The 13,979-nt window shown below is 36.3% G+C and overlaps 1 protein-coding gene across 2 annotated transcripts in view; it reads left to right on the forward strand.

Annotated features, from left to right (window-relative positions):
- The window catches only part of SPEN (spen family transcriptional repressor), a 72,380-nt gene that overhangs the window by 21,345 nt on the left and 37,056 nt on the right, over positions 1 to 13,979 (forward strand). The window contains exon 3 of one of the 2 annotated variants that reach the window (XM_045860031.1): positions 2,430 to 2,906. The exons of the other annotated variant lie outside the window; for it this stretch is intronic. Coding sequence (XP_045715987.1) covers positions 2,430 to 2,906 — 477 coding nt within the window. The remainder of the gene's footprint in view (positions 1 to 2,429; positions 2,907 to 13,979) is intronic. 2 annotated transcript variants of the gene reach the window in all.

Raw genomic sequence — 13,979 nt, forward strand, 5'->3', positions numbered from 1 at the left:
TCCTAAATCTGGAATATAGCCATTCTTTCCTAATTTCTGGAATGTATGGGATGTCATACAGTCAAGATTCCATTAGCCCAGGAGAAGAGGATTACTGTCTCCTTTCTTAAGCAAGTTGCTGCCCAATTAAAGGTACTTTAGCTTTGAACTCATGGTGACGATCAGTTGTGGATACAGCAATCAAAATGGACTGTTCTGGATGGCTACAAAGGTGAACTTGTTGGCGAGCAACTGTGCCTTCCTCAATTGGTGGAATCATAGAGGATATTTCCTCTTCTGTCAGCTGCCTGATTCATACTTAGGGCTGGAAGTTTTTATGAATGTGGATCAATTTATAATTGTCTACTATCTCAAGAAAGAAGTCTGGGGGTTTGAGAGTTACAGTTTGTCTGGGACTACTTGCTTCCAGTGGAATTATTTTATCTGATCACTAAGATTTTTTTTTTCCCTGTGGTTCATCTAAATATCATTTGACACCCTTGCCCATTAAGAAGGTGGATTACCCCCATAAGAGGGGCCAAAATTGGGGAAGTTATGTTCACAATTCTCTCCCTAGATTTAATTGGGATTATAGGTCGTGTTTCCACACTTGGAAAAGGTTGGTATGTCCTGACCTGTGTATATTAGCCCCTCTCCTAACCCACGTCAAACTCTCTTTTCCCCCCACTAACTTTAGAAGTATTTAGTACTAATAGATGAATCAAAGATTAGCTATTAGATTTCAGCTCTGCTAGCTCTTGTGCCTGCCTTCTGTATCTTCTTAATGGATAAGAACTATGCATATTTTTAAAATATCAGTCATAGTAATAATTCTCCTAGAACTATTATTGCCTATTGCTTCTGTTATATCATTAATAAGAGTTCTCACTGATTAATATTTGATAGGGTGCTAATAGAATTATGAAATTTTCTCTTAAGTTTCAAGGAAACCCTCTTGTTTTTTAGACATCAATCAAATTCCATAAATGTAGTGAATAAAAAAGGAGAAAGTAATTTAATATATTTAGGTAGGAAAGATATTATTATTGAAATTTTTTGTCATGCCAGTTGCTTTTGATAATAGCTGCAGAAAACAAAACAGCACAAGAAGGTACGTTTGCCACTAAGTGAAATGGTGGGTGAAAATGAAGATTAGTGGAGAGGTTCGGAATCTAGGCATGTGTTGGGGACATAGTATTGTAAGATTTTTGCCAGATATTCTTTATTAGAGAGATTCCAGTTCTTCTATATCTTTCATAATTCCTTAATCTCTTTAGATAGAAGAGTTCCAAAGATAATGTTGAGAAAAAACTTAACCTTAAGTTGAAATTCAAGTGATGATCTTTTAGGGACTCAGGAAATGAGTTCTGGTTTCCTATAAAAGTAGAGAAAATAAGATTCTTTATAGGATTTGACTTAGTTTTAAATACTAACACTTAATTGCATGTGTGTAATTGTACATGCAATAATTTTTGTACTCTTAGGTTGACCGATATGGCCTATGGAAAAAAATTAAAGTTAAGCCATTGCTAATAGCAACCTTAGGGAATTTTAAAGTTCCCAAAGTTGTATAATTTCATCATAGGCAACTTTAGTATAGCTAAATGCTAAGTCAACATATTTCCTGTAACCATTAAGTACATAGAGTAATAAACTATCATGGAATAGGCATTTTCAAAATTATGTGGAATTTGATAGCACAAGGAGATAAAATAACCTTTATTCTTTAATTAGTTAAATTTACCATAAAATAGCATGTGGTGACCCAATATTTTGATAATCCTAAGTGGTTTTTTTTTTTCTTTAAGATTCCATTTTTATTACTAAATGTGATTGCTTGGGCACAGCAATTTACACAATGTAGTAATTTTTATAATTACCCAAAGAAGTCAAAAGTTAATGAGAAGAAGTTACATTTAAAGTTTTTTTCTGGACTTCTTTGAAAAAATGCCCTCCTACAGGTGGGGCATACTCATTATAGGGTTTTCATGACTGTGTTAAAATGTATCATGGCAATTTTGCCTAAAATAAATTTGCAAAGTAAATAAAAGCTTTGTATATATTTTAATGAGATGAAAGTATAGAAAACTTTCATATTGAAATGATAGTCTCTTCTTGTTCCATTAAATTTAAAAATGAAGAGATGGCGTATGCACATTTCTGTATATAAACCACAAAATCCCTAATAAAAAGTGACTTGCAGAACACTAGTCATGAAAGCCCAAAATACAATAAAACATTGATTGCCCGGCTGTGAAAGTAAGTTTTGGAGTCAAGTAAAATGTTAAAGTTGTTAGTGTTTGCTTACTAAAGTAGGTTAATGCTGTTTAGAACATGATCAGTTAGTTGCAGAGACAGACAATGCTGAAGTGAATGTTTGCATGACTTGCTTTTAGTTTTGTCTGCCCTTGTCTGATTGATTAAATATTTTTCCCCTTCCTAAAATGCAGGGCTTCAGATAACAGGGAGCGTGCTTATGAACATAGTGCCTATGGACACCATGAACGGGGGACGGGAGGATTTGATCGGACAAGACATTACGAGCAGGATTACTATAGAGATCCTCGCGAGCGGACTTTACAACATGGGCTCTATTATTCTTCTCGGAGTCGAAGTCCAAACCGTTTTGATGCTCATGACCCCCGATACGAACCTAGGGCTCGGGAGCAGTTTTCACTGCCCAGTGTGGTACACAGGGATATCTACAGGGATGATATAACCCGGGAGGTACGAGGCAGAAGGCCAGAGCGGAATTACCAGCACAGCAGGAGTCGGTCACCACATTCATCCCAGTCTAGAAATCAGTCTCCTCAGAGACTGGCTAGCCAAGCGTCTAGACCCACCAGGTCCCCTAGCGGCAGCGGCTCTAGAAGTAGATCCTCCAGTAGCGATTCAATCAGCAGCAGCAGTAGTACCAGCAGTGACAGGTAGGTTAACAGCCTTTTGTTATAACAGACAAGCTGTTGAATAAATTGTCACAAATTCTTGATGATCAGTGCTAACGGTTTTTAGCATAGTAATATTTTTAAAAGAGAGTAATCTTGGATCATGTATATAATGAGTAAAGAAACTGATTAGTGTGTGGTGATTGAATTAACTATTCTGTGAAGTGCCCAAGGCTGAGTGATGATTTGCAAATACGGTTTTATCCTCTAGATGCTAAATATTAAAATTGTCAAAAAGGAAGAAAAGTGGTGACTTTAGCTGTGTGAAGCAGATTTTGTGCCACAGAAAATGTATTTTTTTTAAGTTGTTAATTTTCTAGGTGTATAATACTAACTTCTGTTAATTCTGGTTCAAAATTTGTAATATCTGTTTTGTTAAAAGTGTATTGGCGAAGTAATATTGTTGACACATTATCAATGACTAAATCAACCTAAGGATACATTTTAACTAATTTTAACATCAGGGCTATAGCCAATTTATAAATTCGAATAGAAAAGCTTTCTTTAAATGCAGGTTGTTACCTGGCTGTTAACTAAGGCTGAGTAAGCGGATTTCATTAGCTGGGAATTTTTTTACAAAGGCGTTTTATTTTAAAGATGGAAAATAATACAGGTAATCTTAACGGGAGATAGTTTAGAGATTAGGTATACTGGATTTGAAATCGCAGACCTGGGTAGGTGGTATAGTATATGACTGTTACAGTCTTGGACAAGTTATTTAAGCTGCCTGGGCCTCAGCTTTCTCATCTTTTAAAAGAACTGTGCTTTGAAAAGTTATTGTGAAGATCAAAATGAAAAAAATGTGTGTAGGGTGCTTAGCTTGATACCTATATATGTTAAGTAAATACTGTCTTTAATAATTGCTAGCTATTATTATTACTACTTAAGATGTTGATTGTCTTTGAGCTTTCCCATTTCCAGTCACCGTTACTCAACCTGCAAATCCTAAATATCCTAGTTTTAAATGATGTGTATTTTACAGGATACAAATGATTTGACCTTATAAAAATGCTCAGATTAATATTTCTCTTTTAATATTGCCTGCTTAAAGTTAATTTAAGAAAAGTAAATGATCATGTAATTGATGAATGGCTCCTTTTAGGCCTCTTAAGTGTTTTAATTCAAAATAATAAATGAAAACATTATATACATCTGTATATCTAGATATAATTCAAGCATTTTTGAAAATGTGACATAATGAAGCAAGCACTTAGTTTAGGAAATCAGGAGAGTTAAGGTTCTGGCTCTAGCTTTGTGACTCTGTGACATAGATGAGAAATCCTTAACTTCTCTTGATTTCATTTTGTATATTGTTGAGGTAATGATTGACAAGCTTCATTTGAACTCTATAAAGTGATTATAAATAAAATCTTATTATGCCCCATTTTCTTCTACGTAGAATTGTCTGTGATATTTAGTTTTAGTCATTTCCCCCAAATCTACCTCATTAAAGGGATGCCACTGCATTCCATTGGATCAAAACTTACTGCAAAGCTAACTGATTGTGGGGGTGTTGAAGTTAGAGGAAAAACATACACAGCCTTCAGGATGGCGTTGTACTTGGAGAAGTTACAGTGTTCTGGGTTTTGGTCCTTAGCATTGTAGGCTCAAAAGTATGAACCCAGAAGTGATATGATGAGTTGGATGTGCCTGTATGAAAGAATAGTTGTGTGACTCTTAGTCAGAAAGGTAACTGCTACAAAGGCAAAGACAGGATGAGCTTACAAAATCTACATGGGGACTACATTATAGTCATAGAGGGTATTTCCTCTTGTGTCAGCTGCCTGATTTACACTTAGGTCTGGAAATTTTTATGATGTAGAGCTATGAAGGATATGCAGGACTTTAACAAAAAGAAAAGAGTTTTAGGCTAGACATGGGAACATAGTGGGTGGAAGGAGCAACTTGAAGAGATGTAAGTGGGTGGAAGAATGTTTTGAGAATAGTAGATAATTTAGGATGACTTAACCACACTAATGATTTTGAGTGTTATTCTTTTTTTTAATTTTTTTTTATTTTTTAAAATATTTTATTTATTTATTTTTAGAGAGGGAAGTGAGATAGAGAGAGAGAGAAACATCAATGTGCGGTTGCTGGGGGTTATGGCCTGCAACCCAGGAATGTACCCTGGCTGGGAATCGAACCTGGGACACTTTGGTTCCCAGCCCGCGCTCAATCCACTGAGCTATGCCAGCCAGGGCTAGAGTGTTATTTATGCACAGATGAGCTGTTGAGGGATTTTGCGAAGGGAGATAAGTTTGTTGAGATCTGTGCTTTACGAAAGGAATCTGGTGACTTAGAATAGGAAAAACAGATTCTGGTTAGGAGGCTATTTCAGTAGCTTGGAGAAGGAAAACTTGGACTGTGAGAGTGCTTAACTAGGGACAAGTGGGACATTGTATTAAGAATCCAATTATGTTAACTTAGGAAAACCAGGATAGACTTTAATGATGGGCTTTTCAATACTGTCCTATAACAACTAACAGGACCAGGTATTCCTTTGCTCACTGCAGAGCCAATATATTGTTTGTCTTTAGAGTACACGTTCAACAAACAGTTGAAATACTGAGATAGAATTCTTAGTTAACAGGAAGGAGAAAGGAAAATTGATGTTAATAGCTAAAAGATTTGGCCATTATCTTGTGATTGAAGCAAGTGCACAGAAATAAACATCCTTTGGTGTTCAGAGCATGTCCATTATCCCTGGGTTCAGTCTCTGTTTTATCAGATGTCCTCTTTTCCTCTATAATTATATTGATTTTAAAGTATAATATTTTGAGATGTCACATAGATTCAGAATGTTCAGTATCCTTTTGGAAATAATGAGGTACTTTTGTAATCTTTAAAACTTTATGATTGTGAAATTGACATTCTGAAGTCCTTTAAAAATACTTAAAATTAACATCTTATGGTAGACAATATATAGCTTGGTTTTGACTATAGAAACAAGTTTCTGTTCTCTCTGCATGACTGACTGGTAATTTAATCACCCTCCACCTCCCTTAATTGTTACAGCTTTGATGAATAGAATCCTAGCAGTGCATTTCAAATGAGTAAACATGGGATTAATGGCAGTCTAGTTGTGAAGTCCTTATAAATGGTACACCTACTGTTTCTGCAAAACTATTCACAGTATTTGACTAGTGAGAACTGGGGATTCGTGGTATAAACTTTAGATATGCTGCCCTGTGCTGCTATATTGTCTCTGTCTCTCTGTCATGGTCATTTAGGGAGTCACTTTTCCTTTCAGCAGAAAAATTTGAATACATAAATTTCACAAAAGCATTTATTTTAAAAGCCTTTAATTGAAATTCAATTTACTTTATTTCTGTAGTTTTCTATTATTGGATTTCCCTCCTCCCCCAAATCATGTTGTAAGAATTTTTTTTAATACAGGCCAAAGGAACTGAAGAATTTGTTGAAGTTAAAGTAATTCATAAACTTTTCTAGTATCTCAAAGTAGTTTTTTATTTTTTTAAATTTTATTTATTTTTTAGAGAGAGGGGAAGAGGGAGAAAGAGAGGGAGGGAAACATTGATGTGTGAAAGAGAAGCATCTATTGGTTGTGTCTTGCATGCCCCCAATTGGGGACCTGGCCTGCAACCCAGGCATGTGCCCTGACTGGGAATCGAACCAGCGATCCTCTGGTTCACAGGCTGGCGTTCAGTCCACTGAGCCACACCGGCAGGGTGGAATGCTTATTTTATTAACTGGCTATATAATTTGCTATGAAACTGTCAGACATAGCAACAGTTTACTTATGTGAAGTAAAAGTTTCTTAAAATGTTAAATGAATTAATAATTAGTGGGGTTTCTTTGGTGATTAATACAATGTTTAATCATAAAAACACATTTGTCTGAACTTTTATCATTAACAGTGATTTATAATAATGAATAGACAGATAATTTCTGGATTCAGCTGGAGATAAAATTTCATTGCATGGTGCTCCCTCATTAGATAGATTTTGTGGGGACAAAATAGTTTGCATTTGTTTTTAATCAGAAGAAAGTTGTACAACTAAAATAATGCCTTTTAATGTCAGAAAAATTACATAAGTGAAATTAAACCATGTTTGGGAAAGTGGTGGTTAGTAACCATGACTTTTTTTTTTTTTCCTCCTGGCTCTTCTGTTTGTAGCTGCATAGGATTGAAGTGAGAGTAGAAATTAATTAAATTGGTTTTATTACATAATACCAATCTTTTCCCACTTTGCTACTCTGTTTATGCCTATCAGTTTGAGATGAATCACTTAAGTTGAAATGGGATTTTTTTGGTACTCTGTGTAAAGAGAAGATACCTGTGCTTAGAGACCATTGAAAATATAAATTAAGCAAACTAAAATGTGATAATCAATGATTAGATGTTTATTGATTTTGGGGGATAACAAGTGAAGTCTTTGGGGAGCATTCAGAGGACTCTCAAGGAGGAATAGTGAAGGTCTACTTAAGCCCTTAAGAAGTCAAAGTCAAGGGTAATATTCTTAGGAGGGGTGTTTCTTTATCTTTTGCCCCTCATTTTAATTTAAAATGAAAATATTTGCACTTATTTTAAACCTAGGTAAAATACCATATAATAGCTGGTTTATGTTTTTTAATTTTACAGCTATTCTCTGCCTGTTTATAAAATTTTGTCCTCCCTCAGTTTTATTTTTAGATAGTTGAAATTGCCTGAAACTTAAAAAAGGAGAATGTCTTGCTGAAAATCAGTATTATGAATAAAATGTATTCATTGTTCTGAACCTTTCCAGCTACTAAATGAAGTTTTTATCTTGAAATTTGCAAATCTTATGTGTGGCAAAATTCAGGAAAAGCCAACTAGTGATTTATTGACTGTATGAATAACTACTTTCTTTCCTGAAATATTGGTACCTAAGTTTTTTAAAAGTTACCTACTCAGATGGAGAGGGTTGATGGAAAAAAGAAACCAGCAGGCATCATATCAGTGTATATGCAATCCTGGAGAAAACTATTAGATTTAAAATACACACTAAGTTTTACCTCCCTTTGAGTAGCTTATTAAGTACCTGTTTCTGTCCCTCCAAATAAGCATTTGCTCATTCCCTCCTTAATGCAGTTTTGGTCCTCTTAGGAGCATGGAATAACTGTTTAACAGCATGCTTTAGAGAGAAGTACACCAAATATTAAAACATGTACACATATATATTTTAAATTTTATTAGTAATATTTTTTCCATTCCTACCAGTAGTAGCAAGCAAACTGAAGAGATCATTTGAAGAGCCCACATTTTTAAAACACATTCCTTTCTAGGCTGCTGTATAGTTTGTTATTGGGCAATAAGCTATACATAACCTGCTGTCCTTTGGGGTCATATTAGCCAGACAAGCTTTTGTTCTAAATATGGAAAATAGAAGTGTTTGCTTCTAATTGCTCTGGTGGGCTTAACTTCAGAGATCTGAAAATAGATCAATTTCCTTTCTGGTTTTCCTTTTTTTGTCAAGTATTACAGCATTTCAGTAAGGCTTCCTAGAGGTATAGGTGCTGTCAGTGTTAGGGTTATATGTAATAGGTAGTCAGTTTTGGAAACAAGTGCTGGGCTCACCCACGTTTACTCTGTATTAGGAGCTTGCTTTCATTTAAGATCCTCTGCTGCTAGGGAAATGAGGACAAGGTGGACTTAGCTCTGAAAGCAAATGAGGAGAGCTCATTGTATGCTGCCTGGGCAGCCAGTGTGTCTAAATATTGTGGGGAAAGCTAGGAACTGCTTATTTGTGACTCAAACCAGCCTAAACTGGAACCATCCAGTTTGATTTGGCTGCTTGCCACCTCCCAGAGGCTTGCTTATTCTGCCCGAGTTTTTGCCTGGGCTTCTGCGCCGGGACTGGGCAGGCTGCAGGGAGGAGCAGCTGGGAGTGGCTGCCAGTTAACTGGGTTTGTCTCCAGGAGGGAGGCATTTCAGACACATTAAGGAGCTGAAGACTAGAAGTTAATGTGAATTCTCATGTTCAGTACGTCTCTCCATTATTACTCCCTTACCATTTTTTGTCTTTTGCCCTTCAGTACTTAATGCTTGAAAAACAGCTTCTGCCATACAGCTGGTTGGGTTTGTCACAACATGGTTTGCATTTGGTAATAAAGAATTTGACTAAAATTTTATTTTATTAATTAATTACTAAAGTTCCCCGGGAACTTTGCTTTTATTGCAGTTAAGTTAGTCCGTTTGAAGTAAAGAACTGTCTCTCTCATACCCTTTTTGTTCTTTACACTTGGGTCCTGCTGGGGTTTATTTTGGTTTGATTGATAGGTGAAAGGAATGAAAATTGATTTAGAGTAAAGTCATGACCTGGTATCTTTTGAATTTTAATTAAATCCTGATGTAACTTTTTAAAATGTTGCTTCAAAAGTTAAAAGTAATTCAGATTAAAGCCTAAATAACAAATTTTAAAATAAAAAATGTTATGCCAAATTGCATTTGTTTGCCTTGGAAGCAAACTCTTGAAAACAAACAAACAAACAAACAAACAAACATACCAACACCTCTTCCTGGCCAGATGGCTCAGTTGGTTAAAGCATCAACCCCTTGCTCCAAAAGGTTTTGGTTTGATTCCTGGTCAGGGCTTATACCTAGATTGTGGGTCTGATCCCAGTTGGAGGTGCATATGAGAGGGAACTGATGGATGCTTCTCTCTCACATCAATGTATCTCTCTCTCTCCATCCTCCTCTCTCTTTCAAATCAGTAAAAACTTATCCTTGGGTGACAATTAAAAAAAAAAGTACTGTGCTTCAATTACAAATTTTTAATGTTGTGGCTACTTTGTGCATAAAGAGCCTCTTTCTCAGTTTGCCTCGTTGAGAAATAAGGGAGTTAAGTGATTAAACATGGCCTTAATACCTGGTAAGAGAACACCCAGAAGTCATGAAGAAATATTAAAGCCACAAGTAAAAGAGTACATTTATGTTTTGTCTTTCTGGATGCCAGGGTTATATAGAAAGGGTAAATTCCCATACCCTCGCTTATGTTTTAAACTTTTGGAATGAGATTGAAATCTATGTAGTATTTTGTACTTGGGGTAAAAGTTGACTCAGCAGTTTGGGCAATGTTGTTCTTCTATTTTATCTTTCTGGGTTTTTACTTGGAGAATTTCTTTGGTCATTCTTAGAAACCATGTTATAATTTCATTTTGTACTAGACAAGGGATCATCCATGCACAGAAATAAAGGAAAATGTGGTCTCATTTTATTTTTTTAAGATTTTATTTATTTATTTTTAGAAAGAAGGGAAGGGAAAGAAAAAAAGAGGGAGAAAAATAATTACTTGCATCTTGAATGCCCAACTGGGGACCTGGCCTGCAACCCAAGCGTGTGCCCTGACCAGGAATTGAACTGGCGACCTTTTGGTTCTCAGGCTGGCACTCAGTCCAGTGAACCACACCAGCCAGGGCTCATTTTAAAGTAAATTAAATGTTAGTATTTTCTGAAGCTCAGAATTAGCCAGACTTTTATGACAGGTACCCTCCCTTAATTTTTAAGTTTTAAATCTGTGTCTTAGAGTGCAAACTCTTAGAGTGATTGCCTTTATTCTACAAAGGGTAGTTTTGTGATTGCTTCTCCTGTGAGAAATGGAAAGAGCACCATCTGCTAATCGATTTACTTAAATTATTAGTCATTCATTAAATTATATGCTACTAGAGTTTACTACTGCTAGCAGTTTTATAGTCATCTCAATAGAACATCTTTCTAAAATCATTTTGTATGATAAGTGAACTTCCTCTTTCCAGGTAGACAAAATAGTAAGTGAAATGTGTTTTAAAATTAACTAGTTGATTTCTCCTAAGGATCTCAGAGTCATACTCTAAAAACTTTATTTTTCTTTTTTCTCTTTTTTTAAGATTTTATTTATTTTTAGACAGAGGGGAAGGGAGGGAGAAAGAGAGGGAGAGAAACATTAATGTGCAGTTGCCTCTTGCATGCCCCCCACTGGGGACCTGGCCCATAACCCAAGGCATGTGCCCTGACCAGGAATCAAACCAGCAATCCCCTGGTTTGCACTCCTGCACTCAATCCAATGAGCCACACCATCCAGGGCTCTAAAAACTTCTCTTGATATAAAAGAGATTAGACATACACACTAAGATGAGGGTAGTAAAATACATTCTTAGAATTAGGTGGGAAAACATTATATATAGCTCAATAAAATAGGGTTGGACACATTTAGAATTTGGCTTAGCTAATAACCATTTGAGTTTTTCTTTTTTTAAGCTTTTCTTTCTTTTTTTCTTTAGATTTTATTTATTTATTTTCAGAGAGGGAAGGGAGGGAGACTAGAGAGAGAGAGAGAAACATCAATGTGCAGTTGCTGGGGGTCATGACCTGCAACCCAGGCATGTACCTTGACTGGGAATCGAACTTGCGACACTTTGGTTTGCAGCCTGCGCTCAATCCACTGAGCTACACCAGCCAGGGCTCTTGAGTTTTTCTTAATGACATTAAATTAAAGTTCTTTTTTAACTTTGTTACAATCCCAAGCAAGAGATGGTGGGCTTTTTGTTTAGTTTTTAAATTATCAGCAAAGATAGTTTTTAAAGTTTAACGTGTAAGTATCCTGGAAATACGTTTCAATTTTTTTGTTAATTCCTCTGTACTTTTTTTTTAAGATCTTACTTATTTTCAGAGAGAGGGAAGGGGAGGGAGAAAGCGAGGGAGAAACATCAATGTGCAAGAAAAACATCAGTTACTTGCCTCTTACATGCCTCCACCCAGGGACCTGGCCCACAACCCAGGCATGTGCCCTGACTGGGAGTTGACGACCTTTCAGTTCACAGGCTGGTGCTCAGTCCACTGAGGCACACTAGCCAGTGCTCTTCTCTACTTTTAAAGTGGAAATTTATGCTTGTAGGAATCATTTTGCTGACTTGTTAGAGCTAGCTGGAATTACAGTGTAATGAGAAATACATGTAACTTTATCAAGATAACACCTTGACATTAGTTTTCATAATGGTTTTTATATATACTATAACCAGTATTTTTAAATATGGTAAACCTCTATAAAATATTACCTCTCATAAATGACATTTTCTTAAAGATTTTATTTCCTTATTTTTTAGAGAGAAGGGAAGGGAGAAAGAGAGGGAGAGAAACATCAATGTGTGGTTGCCTCTCATATGCCCCTCCACCCGGGGCCTGGCCCGCCGCTCAGGCATGTGCTTTAACAGGGAATCAAACCAGCGACCCTTTGGTTTGCAGGCAGGCAATCAATCCACTGAGCCACACCAGCCAGGGCTATAAATGACATTTAAAAAAATTGATTTTAGAGAGAAAGGAAGAGAGAGAAACCAACCAGTTCCCTCCTGTGCATGCCCGGACTGGGAATTGAACCTGCAACCTTTTGGTTCACAGAACAACACTCCAACCATCTGAGCTGCCTGGCCAGGGTATAAATTGCATCTCTTTAAGCATTGTAGTGGCTTTAACATGGTCTGTTATTTAAAGAATGATACGCTTGTTTATTGGGGAGCTTTTTGGTTCTAGAACTAGGTTACCCACTACTGAATGCACTAGCCACATGTGGCTAATCAAGCACTGGAAATTTGCCTAGTTTGTGTACTAGTACAGACCCATTCTATAATATGGATGAACCTCAGAAACATGCTAAGTTTGCTCTGATTGGCGTGGCTCAGTGGGTTGGGCATCGTCTTTCTGAGCAAAAGTTTGGTGGTTTGATTCCCAGTCAGGGCACACGCCTAGGGGGTTGCAGTCCTGGTCACTAGTTGGGGGCATGCAAGAGGCCACCAAATCAATGCTTCTTTTTCTCCCTCCTGTTTCCTCTCTCTGAAAATAAATAAATGAAATCTTTTTTTTAAAGATTTTATTTATTTATTTTTAGAGAGGGAAGGGGGAGAGAGAGAGAGAGAGAGAGAGAGGGAGAGAGGGAGAGAGGGAGAAAGCGAGAAAGCGAGAAAGCGAGAAAGCAATGTGTGGTTGCTGGGGGTCATGGCCTACAACCCAGGCATGTGCCCTGACTGGAAATCGAACCTGCGATGCCTGGGTCGAAGCCCGAGCTCAATCCACTGAGCTACACCAGCCAGGGCTAAATAAATCAAATCTTTAAAAAAACATGCTAAGTGAAAAAAGTCAGGACGGAAGTCCACATATTATATGATCCTATATATATGATCCTATATATATGAACTCTCCGTAACAGGTAAATTTATAGAGACAGAAAGTAGATTACTGGTTGTCTAGGGCTGGGTCTGGAAGAGAATAGAGAGTGGTGACTGCTGATAGGTTTGAGGTTTTTCTTTCTGGGGTGATGTGGATGTACTCCAGTGACATTATGGTGATGATAGTGTAACTCCATGAATATACTACAATCATTAATTGTATACTCTTACATGAGTCAGTTTTATGGTGTGAAATTATATTTCAGTAGAACTGTTTTTAAAAATATACTGAATTTTGAAGATGTAGCAAAAATATTTTATGTTGGCTACATGTTGAAATACAGGGTCCAGCAGAAGTAAGGCCTGCTTGAGTATGGTTGTTAGGGTAATAATGCGGGTGTAATAATTTATAGTTTTACTTTGAACATTGCACCTAAAATGTTATATGATGTGCTTGAGTGTGATATTGTTATATTACAGAATTACGTGTTTATGATTTTGTAATTTAAAAAGGGCATTATTTTTGCCAGACCCTGTATTTTTGAGTATATTACATTTAATAAAAACAGTAAAAGTTACCCTTTTTTTTTTTACTTATTAAAGTGTGGCTATTTAAAATTTTTAAATTACATTTTTGGTTTCTATTAAGTGTCTATCGGACAACATGCACTGTTCTAGAACCAAGCTCTATCAAGATATGATGTCATGAAGTAATTTGTACATCTATTTTAGTGTTTTTCATTTAGTATAAAGAAGACTAGAATCTGTTATTTTTATTATTTTAATTCTCAAGACTCTTCTCTTTGAAATTCTAGATTAATGGAAAAGGTTCTTTGGGAGTCCTAAGCCTAAGGTATAGCCTGAACACGTCCACGTTCCCTCTTTATTTGGTATTAAGCTAAAATGCATGTTGGTTTCCAGAGTGGCCAAGGGAAT

This window comes from Phyllostomus hastatus, unplaced genomic scaffold (assembly GCF_019186645.2).
Source record: "Phyllostomus hastatus isolate PE091 unplaced genomic scaffold, TTU_PhHast_1.1 phas_scaffold_182, whole genome shotgun sequence".
NCBI lineage: Eukaryota > Metazoa > Chordata > Mammalia > Chiroptera > Phyllostomidae > Phyllostomus > Phyllostomus hastatus.